Source organism: Emys orbicularis, chromosome 17, assembly GCF_028017835.1.
Source record: "Emys orbicularis isolate rEmyOrb1 chromosome 17, rEmyOrb1.hap1, whole genome shotgun sequence".
Classification (NCBI taxonomy): domain Eukaryota; kingdom Metazoa; phylum Chordata; order Testudines; family Emydidae; genus Emys; species Emys orbicularis.
The window spans coordinates 12,796,534-12,810,639 of NC_088699.1; the positions used below are offsets into that span (position 1 = coordinate 12,796,534).

Consider the following 14,106-nt stretch of genomic DNA (forward strand, 5'->3'; position numbering starts at 1 on the left):
ACTTTTTCTTCAAAAATGATCCCAGTTGACCTCTTTATTTTGGTGGTACATTAATCATTAAGGCATTTGAAGACGTTTTTAATCTGTGAGCATGGATCCTCTGGGGAATGGGGGTGGGGGAAATACCTCTCTCTTACGCTAGTGTAATTTCAGAATTACTTCAAGGGTTACACCAGTGAATCTGAAGATAATTTGGGTCCGAGGTGCATACAGTTTAAAAAAGACAAGCATTAAAAAAAGTTGGGGAAAGGACCAAATCAGTGTAGATAAAATGTCATCTAACATACTGTATCCTATAGCATAGACTTGCTGTGGCATTTAGACTTGGACAAGCCAGAAAATGTCTGACTAGAGCTAAACTCACGGCAATTTAGGCAAAGGATCATGTCCAAGCAAAGGTACTGTCCTGTCTCCTATAGTATCTGAACATCCCTTCCTCTTGTGGTTCTCACCACTAGCATTTGGTTGGATTTGTCACCAAGTACAAGAGATTGCCATATTGCATCAATTAAAATTGGAAACGTAGTTGTAGAAGCTTCCTTTACTGTACAGGAAACTTGTGCCAGTCCACTCTCACTTGCTCTCAGCAAGCATTGGCCGACCGAGTGGTGCATGTTTCTCTATGAATTGTCCATTTACATTCGATATTAAAGTATTTCTATAATCTGAGACTTGCAGATAATTTGCTGCTGGGTTTTGGTGAATACAAAGCACATGCTGTCGAGGTTGGGGGACATACAGAGCATATTAGGAACTCCTCTAGAATTGAGAGCCATGTTAAGACCTTTAACAGGTGTTGCTTTTAACTGGCCATCAAGGAATACTGTATTTAACACATCTGCTGAATTATTGAAATTTTAAGACACCAAGCTCTAAAGCTATATGCATTACTTCATAGCTGCCATAATATGGCTCCTTTATAGTCACTGATACCTCCAGAATAGGCAGGGCTTCCACCTTCATAACTTAAAGAATAATTTATTGCCAAAGTCATTACAACCCTCTTTACTGTCTCAATAAACAGCAAGGCTGTCCCCATGCACTATTGATTGGAGTTTTCACATTGACCAAAATTGTGTCCACTAAAATCACTCTGTAGTTGCCGAAACTTCTTGATCCCCAGTGACCCATCTGTCTTAACTGCACCATCAAAGGGACACCAGGTGAGTTCTCTTGGCCGACTGTTCTCTGATTCTACAGCTCTACCTTCAACCTTAGGTGGTTTGCCATTTATAGCTGCATCAGCCACTTCAACTCTGGTATAGATAACCAGTTCAGAGCCTTTGTAAATGTTGTCCAAGTTCCTCATTGCCACAGAGACTAAGTATGATTCATTGCTAAAAATGGCTTTAGTGGCCACTTAGTTTCAGAGCTCAGCTGAGGAGGAAGCAACGCCTAACGTGACAAACTACAGTGACTTAAATAGTTATAACAGTGGCTATGGGAGTTGGCTCTGGCCTATCGAATAGAAATCGCAATAAAACTTTAAATACTAGGACATTACGCTTAAACAGGAGAGAGCTGAGGAAGTGACAGGAAAGCATCAAGTCTCATCATGAAGTTTAAATGTTGAGGGGGGTGACTTTTAGACATACTGACAGCTGGGTTGAGTTGTATGTGGGTTTAGGGACTTAGTGTATTTAGCTTTGTTCGTTTAGCCATACTGGCTCATAAGTCACTTATTCTGTTATCCTGAATCTGCTGGACCAGAAATAAAAACACGTCATTTTCAGTTGTGGCAAAATCAGAATGATTGTGTTTACCTACAGACAGCATCTTTACAAATTGGCAAGTAAAAATACTGTACATAGTTATGCTTATTTGTACGATACCTAGTATTGGTTGGGTCAGTAGTATGTGGACTTGCCAGTTGGTCTGGTTGGTAATACATGGAATTACTAGAAGGTCTCTAATTTTATCCATTACTGGGCACCGTAACCAGGGAATGCTATATTGATCAATGCTTCAAGGAAAGACACTTTCTAATGTTTGTGCCTTTTTAGTGTTTCTTTAACATTTCTAACTTGTTTGCTACATTTATTTTTAATGTGAAATAATTGTTTACAAGTTCAATCTTTTCTCTTTCAAAAAAATAAATAAAAACATCTAAATATGGAGCTTCTTTAAGTGGATTTCATCAGAGAAAACAAATGAGAATTTGATACATTTCAAAAGTGCTAATCACTGGGTGAGAAGATAATGGACCAAATTTTGCTCTTGCTTTAAAGTTTAAACCAATGCAATCTTATTGCTTTCACAAATAAATGAGAGCAGAACTTGCCACTGTGATCTGATTAGTGCGGTAGTTCATATTATTTGGGTAAATATATCCAACTAACACAATCCCTTCTGCAAAAGATATTTGTTCTATATACCTCTGTATTCTCCACAGCTGGATGGTGCAGAAGGAAACCATCTCAGAAATTCAGTAGAATTATATGGATGGGAAAGTAATTATGCTTGGACATCCTCTTCTCATTCAGCATCACTGGCAGTGTTCTCCTTAGAAACTCCACATAACTACTGGATGGAACAGAGGTAGGAAGCACCTATTCAGCTACTGAAGGTGATTTTTTTAATTTGTTAACTTGTTCTATCCCTGCATTTTTACTGTGGAGGCACACTTGGGGCCCTTAAATAGATACAGTGGTAATTGGTTCTTGAAATCTAGATATGGGGTTCCTTGTAGGCTGCACACTAACTGATATATAGAAATTCATCGTATGAAAATACATATTCACAACCTATACTGATCAGATTACAATGTTCAAGCACTCCAAATGGAAGTGTGTGCACAACTTTTATGAATGCAGTCCCAAATGTCTTGTAAAGGGTTTCTCACCTCTCACTAGCAGGGTTGCATAGGGGTATGGTTTGAAAGAGTCTGGGGGAATGGAAAGTGAAACCATGTTCTTCTGAGTGTTGCCTGTTGCACTCACTAGGGGAGGCAGGTACGATAGTGACGGTCTGTCTGCACTGAAGTTTGTTGGCGTTCTTGGCAATGTGACATCTCCTTTATTCATTCAGATCCCCCTGGTGCTACACATGTATCTTACTTTGTCTCTGATGTAATTAAAGTTACTATTGATCACTTTTTAAAACGTCATTACAGATATTTCAAACAATCCTCTAAACTGTACATGCAATTTGGGAATGTGTTCAAATGCATTTGCATAGTTGAATTTGCACTACACAGAGTGATCTTGAACTGATTTCTAGCCATTAGAGGTCAGTGTTCTACTGCAAATGCTTAGAAAGAAGTACAGCAGGGAAATGTTCAGTCACTGTTATTGGTAGTAAGCAGCTGATCTAGTATTGTTTAGATAGGTGTGACTGACCCTTTACAACCAAATAAAACATGACAAGTCTCTATTCTAAGGAGCCTACAATTTGATAACTATATTTACTGAAGGCCTCAGTCTGCAAACCCTGCTCCCAAAAGTGAGGATTTGCAGGCTTGGGCCCCCTAATCAGTTACACTGAAATCCAGGAAATCTCTGAAAAGGAAAAATTAACATGTTGAGTGTTGCAGAAATTGAATGCAAAATAATCTGGCCTTACAAGGAGGCTCGAGTTGCCACTGAATAATATGATTTCTCTTTTGTATGCATTGTGGACTGGCTCTGAAGTTTTAGAAGGACATTAGAAAACCAGTGAGCCATCTATTTCAAATCTGCCATTTGCTGTTGAATCTGATATATACCACTTATATTAATCTCTATTAGATGCTGGTCTCCTATTCTCCCTTTCTAAGAATAGGTATTTGTGGAACCAGAAAAATAATATAAAGAAATCCAGCAGAGGTGTCACTTAAAGGCTTTAGTTGTGCATGTGCTTGCGTTAAAACTAGTTTTATATTTCATTATAAATTAGATCACATACTATTAACAAATTGAGAAAGCAGACAAAATGAAGAATGGGTAAAAGTTGCCAGTGCAACATACGTGTGTGTGTGTGTGTGTGTGTGTGTTTTAGAGCTGGTTTGAAAATTTTCAAAACTTGCAATGTTGATTTAAAAAAAAAAAAAGGAACTTCAGACAAGGCTAAGTTTAGTTGAAAGTGGGTTCATTTTTTATAATGAGCTCTAATATTTCTACTACTTATATTCTTCGACAGCTGTTTAAAACATAATTGTAAGATAATAGCAACAGAGAGTCCTGTGGCACCTTTAAGACTAACAGATGTATTGGAGCATAAGCTTTTCATGGGTGGAGCATAGCAGTTACTTGCTGCTAGCTAAATGCAGGTCATCAAGTCCAGTCCCCTGCCCTCATGGCAGGACCAAATACTGTCTAGTAATGCTTTTCATCAGTGTATCTCACAGAGCTCTGTACAAACCAGGTCACTATCATTATCCCAATTTTTACAGATGGGGAAACTGGGGCATACAAGTAGCAGAGCCAGGAATATAACTCAGGTTTGCTGGAGGACCTTGGGCAAGTCATTTCAGCTTTCTGTGCCTCAGTAGATTTGCATTTGGCCTTGATTTGGCAAAGCACCTAAGTCTATGCTTATGTCCTATTGAAATCAACGGAGCGCAAGCCCTTTGAGCGGGGGCCTATATGAATGAATCTGGGGTGATGCAAGGTATATGGCTAGTAAGAATCATACTGTAATGCCCTACTGACCATGTTAATGGAGAAAATAGTGATGCTGTGCTGTGAGAAAGGGTCTGTAACCACAGTATGTTCTGGCTCTAAAGACAGGTTTGCTTTCATAGCATTTCAACAGGAAAAAGACTTTGACTATTACTGTGAAATAGAAATCTAGAGCTTTCCTACTCAGAACACATTTTGTTGAGCAATAGTTGTGTGTATACATTTACTCTCCATCATGATTTTGGTCATTCAAGACAGTGTTAAAACTCAGAACACCAAAACGTTATCTGACAAGTATGCAAAAGCGTGCCAAACCTCTATCCACTTCCGTAAAAGCTAGAAGGTTAACGGTAACTGGGGTGCGGCGCCAGTGGCACCTTATATTTTTCAGATGTGCATAAAGGCTTTCAAATTGTTTCCACTGTGACATTAGCAACAGGATATCTGCATTATAAACAGCAGGATGCTCCCCAGCTTGAACTGTCAGTTTACGTATTCGGTTAATGGCTTTTCCTTATTCTTTTTCAGTCTGCTAGAAAAGCAAGAGCTTCAGCCTTGTTTATATTGGGCAATAATATATTCTACAAGAGATGGGGCCTGAGCCAAACTCCCACTCCAGACGCCATTGAACTTTGGGTTGTTTGGTACCTGATCCAAAACTCTGTCCAAACTATTTGGATTGGAAGAAATCTCTCCATCCAAATCCTTCTGAACTTTGGGGAAGTTCAGACCCAGATTGGAATGGTGTAGCTTGGGCTCATCTCTCTGATTGAATTGAGACCACACTTTTCAGCATGAAGGGGGTACAAAACATTTCACAATTGAAGTGCAAGTAGGAAACTTCAGTGTGTGTTTCTTGTTTGAGGGATTCCCTTTGAAAACCATGAGGGAAGTGTGTGTGTGGGGGGGGTAACTACATAGTCAATAGCTCTTCTGCTTGTTGTCCTCCCCCCTACCCCCATGTGTTGATTTGTTCACAGTTTCGGGCCAAACTTAGGCTGAGTAACTGAGAGCAGTGCCTTGGAAATTAATGGAGTTGCCCTGTTTACACCAGCTTATCCACTGGCCCACAACTTAGAACAACCAAACTTTTTAGAAAGTTGTTGTAGTGAGAGAATACTTAGCTATTGCCTGGCCATTGCTATGCAGTGGGCACAGGAGGGCCTCAGCCCTAGGCTTGTGATGTAATTATTTCTGTAAGGTATCTGTAAGTCTTGCTTCAGATGTTGGAACAAAATAGGCTGGATAAAATGAGACAACGTGGCAGTGAGGGGGAGAAGATCTGTAACTCAACAAACTATGATCTGACCATGTAAATTCATTTGCTGAGTTCAGTCCATCGGACGAACAGATCTGGACCTGCCTGAACCATCTCAGCCTGCTTAGTAATTTTTTTCGACAGTTGCACACACGTTGACGCATGCTGGTTCTGTAGTGGTTGCTCAGACAGTGTAGTTGTTATAAGGAAGAGAGTGATCCTGCTCCCATTGAAACTAACAGAAGTTTTGTCATTGACATTCAACAGGAATAGGAGTGTGGCCAAAGTAGTGAAAATCCTCCAGGGATGGTGCATTTAGCAATCAGTGTTAGCATCATTATCCCTCCTGGGCTGGCTCCTAACCCTGCAGTAAGAGTCCAGCCTCCTGTCCCTCTATGTTGAGTAAGCTTGTGCATTGTGCAGAAGGGGAATGCAATGACATAGGTCAGCCAGATTGCTATAGCTCCATTGACTTCAAGGGTGCCATGGAGATTGACCCCAGCTGAGGACCTGGCCTGGGATATTTAGCAGTTCTGGCGTTTGAGCTGCACATGCTTAAAAACTGTAGTTTCAAATAATATTTACATTTTAAAAAAAAAATCTTGTTGCCAGTTTTCGGTAAAGCGGGGCAGGCAGCAGTTGCTGGCTCTAGAAGCCAACTGAGGAGAAGCAGGATGATCTATGGGACAGAATCCGAGCTGTATCTATCTTAGGTACACATACAGCTCCCATCACCATAGCATCAGCACATCTTACTGTATTTATCCTCGCAACACCCCTGGGTGGTAGGATAGTGCTATTTTCCCCATTGTACAGATGAGAAACTGAGGCTGAGAGAGACTAAGTGACTTGGCCCAGGTCACACAGGATGTCAGTGGCAGAGCAGGGACTTGAATTCAGTCTGAGTCCTAGGCTACTATCCTTAGCAGTGGATCATCTCAGTGTAGATGAAGGAGGCGGCTTGGTAGGGAGCACGACACTCATACAGAGAGCAGCTGTGATAGTCCCTACCATGCAAATAGTTGTAGCTTACTAAATTATTATTACTATCCTTTGTACTGCAGTCGGACCCAGCGGTTTCAGTCACGTCCTGAAGCCAACGACGTTGCTCTGGATTTACAGCCCTATGACTGAGATCACAAGGGGCCCCAATGTGTTGTTTTTCCTTTAAATTCTAAATCTATTTCCATTTTGAAAAAACTTCCTGGGAATCTCTTTCCCGCTGTATCCTCCACTCAGCCAGAAGCACTGAACCAAAAGGAGTTTGACATATATTTTATTATAAATGGTCATCAATACAGAACCAAAGTCATTTTTATAAATATCTGTGAGGAACAGGAACAGATGCAGGTAAAAAACCATCCTTTAGCAAGAGCAATCTGCTTGCCTGGCCGTTGTTACTTTCTATTAGTTTGTTCTGGGGCGATGGGACTTCAGTTTTTTACATTCCTTGCAAAAACAAAGCTGCTGACCTAGTGAACAGAAGCCAGGGGGTGGAATCTGATCTTTTTTCCACAGGTGTAAATTTGGAATAACACCACTGGAGTTAAGGGGGTTACTGTGGGCTCATGAGGGTTAACTGAGATCAGAAATAGCCCCAGGTGATCCAAAACTCCCAAATCATTTAGTGGCCCCCTCAGCACGGGGGCCGAGGATGGAATGGGTCATGGAGATGTCTCCTAGGGCTGGGGTGGAGGCACATTGCTGGGCAGCTTCCTCTGCTGCTGCCTGTGTTATACCTGTTAAATAGGACTCCCGAGTAGTTAATCGTTGCCGCTTTGTAAGCACTGAATTTATGACCACGTACATAAATGCACACAAGTAACAGCCCCACTCCCCCCATGCCTCCTTAGCAAGGACTTAAGCCAGGACCTGCACAGGCCTCACCCAACCACTTGAGCAAAAGATTTTAGGTTTGACCCCCACTGGCACATGCTGGTGGAGTTTGTTACACAGTAATAGCCCATATGAGGATTTGAGCTCAGATGCTAAGTGGGTTGTGTCCCTTGCCTCTAGTGGCTGATGCAGATAAAAGATAATAGCCTACTACTGCTGCAAGTGAAGTGTGTAACTCCTTTAGCTTAAATGGCAACGGCCTGTGCTGTGGTTTCAATCCCCATATGGGCCACCGCTTTGTAAGAACCCCCACCAGCGGTTGTTATGTTGTGCACACTCACAACAGAATAAACACACCTGAGGGCAGTGATACTGCAATGTTGGAAGTCAAATAACTTGTATTCACTAGAGCAGAGGCTGCCTTCCTTTGTAAAGTCTTGGTGTAAGCTGCCTTCTGTTTCTTGTGTATTACACTGGATAGAGGAGTAGAAACCATATCTACATTATCCTGTGTGGTTTAAACTGTGGTAGGAGAGAATGACTTTGAAGCAGAGGTTTCTCTTACCATACAGAGCCATGTGTCCCAAGCTGACTAAAAGGAGACTTATAATTTAGTTTTCTTCAATCTTTTAACACAACTGTATTTAAAACAACTTATCACTAGCACCAGAATGACAATTTCTGCCTTTCCCTACGCTTTTCCTGTATTTTACTGGCCCATTGCTGTGATCAACACTTTGGGGCCCTGCCTGGCAACAGTGTAAGCAGTGACATGGCTGAATGCAAGCACAGGGACGATAACAAGCTTCTGAGTGAACAATAATGGCCGCGCTCTATTCTCAAAACACCGCTCTCCTTTTGTTGAGAAAACACCAGAGTCGTCTCAGTATGGGGTTGTGTTCAAGCTTCCCGGTGGGTTTATTCAAAGCGGCGCAGGTGATTGTATAGTGACTGTACGTAGGTGAAAACGCACATGGGATCTGGCTTGCGTCCCATCACCATCATGTCGTCCACTTCTATCAGGCGGTCGCAGTGAGCCAGTTTCCTGCAGTAACCCCAAAACAGAGCCATCAAACAAAGGGTTATTGCCAACTATTTCCAGTATCCATTTGCTACCCCGGTATTGGAATCATTGGGCTTGTATCAAACAGTGGAATTTTCTCTCAAAGAAATCTATATAACATTGTAGTTAACACTGAAACAGTCAAGCTCATGTATTGCTTGAAGGTTGCCATTTTCTGTAACCAGAGAAAGTTCCTGTTCCACCTCTCTCCTTTCTCATGGTCTGATTCAAAGCTCAGTGGGATTTTTTTCCATTGGTTGCAATAGACTTCAGCTCAAGCCCCTAATGCTCTGCTGGATGCATCCCTGACTCTCATCATGCCACAGTTCCCCTGCCTCTCCCTGGGCCTCAGCAAGCAGGGTCCCTCAGGTTTGCAAATCCTCTTCTCCCACTTGCAGGAGAAAGGAAGCCTGGGTCGCTCCAGTTGTTCAGAGGGGAACCCAGGGTCTGTTTTGCCGGCCAGTAGGGATGCTTGAAGAGGACAACAGGGGTAAGTGAAATGGCAAGGGAATTCATGAGGAAGGCCTGGATGTTTGTTTTAGGTGAAGTGACCCAGGCAGCAGTCCTGGATAGTCATCAGGATCCAGGGCTGACACAGGCTAGGATCCAAGATCGGGCAGAAGGGGAGATGTCTGTTGAGGCCTGGGGTGACAGAAGAACTGTGGAATGATGCACACTGGGCAGACAAAGGTTTGTCCAGTTGAGCCCAAGTGATGTGGAAGGAAATGAGAGACACCAATCTTTCTCTGCTCTAAAAGAAAGCACCAAGGTCAGAGTCAACAACAGCCAGGGGGAGGCTGACATTTCCACAGGCAGCTCTTATCTAATAGGTTACTACTGAATTTTCAGAGTCTCTTCTGGTCTAGCCCACATTTATTTTGGCACACACTTGGAAAAAAAAGCTGGGTTTGGGCCACAGGATGACTGGTCCCTTTGAGAGGGAGGGAGAAGTCCAGTGCACCTGGGACTGATTACCTGCTACCCAACTGGGCTTAAGGGAAAGCACTTGGGCCTTATAAAGGGGCAGGCAATAGTAGGGGAAGGTTGACTACCCACTGATCTCTCTCAGCACAGGCTGGTGAGGCTGCTGGGGGAGGGCTAGTGCGTGAGAAGGCTGAATTCCAGCTAGGAAGGGCTGAGAGTGACTGCTCGGTAAGGAGCGAACGGGGACAGAAAAAGAGCTCCGGGACTGGCTGCGCAGGCCAAAGCTGAGTATGAACATGTGTGTGGTGGCGATGGACTTTATTTGAGGACTTTGTTTTGAACTGTAAATATTATTAAACCAGCCCTAGGCTGGGGTGGTGGTAACCATAAGGAAGCCTAAGAGAGTCCTGAGAAAAGGGGAAGACTAAACCAGGGCTGTACAGAGCCACGCCGTGCCATGAGAGGTGCTTGGGAGGTAAGGCATTCATAGTTCATGTCAGAAATCAACCTGCTAAAAAATCATGACGCTCACTCTCGTGATTGTTAATCAGCCGCAGGAAAGATTATCTTCCCCTATCATTTTATTTATCTATGACTGACCTCGCTTGCAGCGAGCTCAAATACAGTGCACGGCCTTTATGTTGAGAGTTTTGCTTCATGGCAAATGGTGATTCCAGTTCTAGTGAAGTTTTGATTCACTCTGAGAGGGTCCTACTGTACGTCAGTGTGACAGTGTATGATGCTGCATCAAAAGTTGTAGACGCCTGTAGCTGTGCATTGCTGCATCCTGTGATTATTTGGAAAGAGCATGCTGAACCTGACTGTGTACCCCATGGAGCGTTCTTATTGTTACCCGCGTTAAACTGCACAGCAACTGAGTATGAGTCATGTTTACATTGGGTCAAGCAGCTTAAAAATTCCTTCCTTCTGTAATTAAACAAAATTATCAAATAGCTGAAAAGTTCCCCTTTGTTATAAATTTAGCAAACCCTGGCTGGTCTCATTCCCTGAGCCGGTGTGCCAAAACACGCAGGATGACGCAACTGCGTGGTGTTATCCCTCAATCTATTTTACAAAGATTTCCCTAACAAACAGGGCTGAGATTTTTCAGAAATGCACAACGCTAGCCACTCTCTGCTCCTACTGAAGTCAACTCGCATGAACATCAATAGGAGGAGACTTGCAAATCTCACTCCAGAAAACTAAACCACTTGCTGCATCCTTTTGATCTTTCCAGAGGGACTAGATTCACATACAAACCTCGTCTAAATCGGGCATTAGTGTGGGATTTTCAAAGGAGTTTAAGAATTAGTTGCCCAGTTCCCACTGAATGTCAATGAGAGTTGGATGCCTAACTCCCTGAGGCTTCTGTAAACCTCGGTTTCTTTGTTATGATGGTTACTGGAAAAGTTCAGTAAGAGTCACCTATTACTTGTATCATATATAAAGCTAGAAAGGATATAAATTCTTCTTCTCTGTCCAAATACAGGATATAGAACCAATTTCCCAAAGAGTAGTGAAATAACACTGTAAGGCTGCTTTAAATGAAATGCTTATAAAATCATCCCACTCAGATGACACACTTACATTGCAGCAATTACCTAATAAAGTTTCAGTCTAATGTCAAATCCCTTAAGACCAGTAAATGTTTCTCTGTGCAGAAAACAGCAGAACGGAATTTAGTGGAATGCTTTAAACTGTTCAAATGAGCCACCTTCCATAAACTGTAGCACTTCAGCGCTTTCCTTGTGATTTGCTTTGACTGCTGTCTGATTCTTGATTTTAACTTTGAACGCTCCCAGTACATGTTGACTTCTGGCCTAATGGAAAGATTAGCTTTTATAGCACAGCACAGAGTTTGACATCAGGTCCTTTCTAAAGTTACAATGAGCTAGAGCATACTAGGATTTTAACAAGAATATTGCTAATACTACATTCTCCATTAGGCCATCTGCGCCTTCATTAGCCTGGATTTGGTCTTGACAGTGCTGACTATGCCAAAGCTTTGTTCCTGCTGTTTACTCTTGGGAAGAAAGAGAGGAAACATCATCTGAAGTTCCCACTGGCTTGCAATAGAAGAAACAGCTGCAGGAGTCTGGAGGGATGTATCCGCAGACCTTTGCAGCTGGGAAACACAATTAACTCAGCTCTGCCTTTAATAGCAAGTGAACCTGTACTCCACGTGACACTGGGAGAGTTCTGTGGTCTATAATCAATAGTCCACCAGACAGCCTCTCTCGGTAGTTTTGCTTTTCTTGTTACCATCTACGGAACAAAATAGTACTGAATATTTTTCAAGTCCTAGTTAAGAGACTTAAGGTATGTCTACACAGATAAAAGACCCGTGGCATGGCTGCAGCTGGCCTGGGTCAGCTGACTTGGGCTCAGGCTCCGGGGCTACAAATTGCTGCATAGACCTTAGGGACTTTCCATCTTTGCAGGGTCCCGCAGCTTGAGCTCCAGCCCAAGCCTGAACGTCTACACAGCAGTTTTACAGAGCCCGAGCCCCATGAGCTCAGCTGACCCGGGCCAGCCGTAGGTTTTTTTAATCCCTGTGTAGATGTACCCCAATATAGACCAACCTTAAGGGTATTTGTGCCAAAGTAGCTACACCAGTACCAACTACTAGTGTAAATGTACTGCACTGATGAAATTCTGGGGCCTTGTCTACACAGGGTGTTAGTCCGCATCTGTGGGGTGTAAATTCTAGTGCTCACTAGCGTGTAACACATTAACTGGCCTGTGTGGAGCCAGCTGGTGTGCATTAAAAGTTCCCTAGTGCGTGTTAACATAGTACTGTTTGAAACAGGGCTCAGCACTCACTAAGGAACTTTTAGTGTAGGTTAGCTTTTAGTGTAGGGTGCATGTGGGCCAGTTAGCATAAAACATGCTGGTGTGCACTACAATTCACACCCCACTGATGCGCACTATCGCATCGTGTAGACAAGCCCTGCTGCGGCTTACTCCAGTTTCAAACCACACTAAGTTGCTGTGGTGCAGCACATCTACACTGAGATTTGTGCCTGTCTAACTACACTGGTACAAAACACTCCCAGCAGAGACGGGCCCTTAGACAAATGTGTGTGTTAACAACAGAGCCCTAGGCTGACATTTTAATTGCTTTAATTTACAATGAAAAGAGTGTACAGACATAACTTTCCTCCCTCCTAACAGTATTTCACAAAGCAAAATAACTGTTGCTCTAAATAACAATGGTATTCCACTAAAACAAAAACAACAAAACATGAGGGTCTGATCGTATGTTCCTTAGTCACCCAAAAGTCAGGAGAAATGCAGTTCAAGAAAAGTGTCCATTGCAGAAACGCAAGTACACAGAATCATGCTGTGTATATATGTCAGCGGCATACAGGTTCTACATACTGTAAGCATGCATAGCAGGACCGGTAAAAGGACTGCATTCCACTTTATTCGCTGTCTCCTATGTTAACACCACAACTAGTGTCTGCTCAAAGACCACTCACTTGCAGCCTCTTGACCGATGTATGTTTTACATTTGTTTCGCCACTTAATTTTGTGTTTATTTCACGGATCAACATCATTTTACAGCTATAGAAGAATAAAGACAACGGCCATGTCTTGCACATACTTTGCCATGACAGGCTCGCTGAGAGGTGCGTGGGGGGGATTAATCTCTCATTGCAAGTGTCCTTGCAATAACCACTCTTGTTCCCTTGCGGGGTAGGTCAAAAGGCAGTTCTCCTATCTGCCAAGTTAGAGTACTGTAAATGTAAGTTTGACTGATTAGGTACCAGGGTATCACGACTCTTGGGACTGTTGTTTTGGTTCCTGGTTCCGTATCCTAAACTTTTCAACTCAAAGGCAAAGAATCCTTGACCTTGTAAGTTAAAGTTGGAGGGGCAGATCCCGAGCTGCTGTAAATCAGTGTAGCACCATTAAAGTCAACGGAGCTACGCCAATTTACTCAAATCAATGGCATCCACCAATTTACAGGATCTGGCTGAGAGTAATTTTTAAAGCGACCCGATTTTCTAACAATGGAATAATAACTTCTTTTAAATTCAGTTTGCTTGTATTTTCCACTGCATGTAAGTCACCTTGTACAACCCACCCTCCAGCTGTCTCAAGGAAAGTGCATGTATTCTGTTCTCTGCTACATTGAAATCCAATAGGCTGTCAACAGTTACGAGTCATATGGTCTGATCTGGTTACTTTGTCATAGTTACCAGTAATCCATCTTAAGACCATTTCTGGTTTTTTCCAAATCTCAATTAATAAAATGTATAAGGTTTAAGAGCTTTCCAGATGGGTATTTACGTGGATTTAGAAAAGCCACCTGTCGGGAACATGCAGTAATAACTGTCAGCAGAATTTGTAAAAGCTATTTTAACTGATTTCCCTCAAAGGACTAGAGGGAAACAACATCCAATTAGACAACAGCCCAGGTT

General features: G+C 42.6%; 1 protein-coding gene across 1 annotated transcript in view; it reads right to left on the reverse strand.

The window, feature by feature from the left end:
* Positions 1-8,581: 8,581 nt before the first annotated feature.
* Positions 8,582-14,106, reverse strand: part of SMTNL2 (smoothelin like 2) — a 46,681-nt gene continuing 41,156 nt past the window's right edge. Inside the window, exon 9 of the mRNA XM_065418188.1 lies at positions 8,582-8,737. Within this exon, the coding sequence (XP_065274260.1) occupies positions 8,611-8,737 (127 nt within the window). The 3' untranslated portion in view covers positions 8,582-8,610. The remainder of the gene's footprint in view (positions 8,738-14,106) is intronic.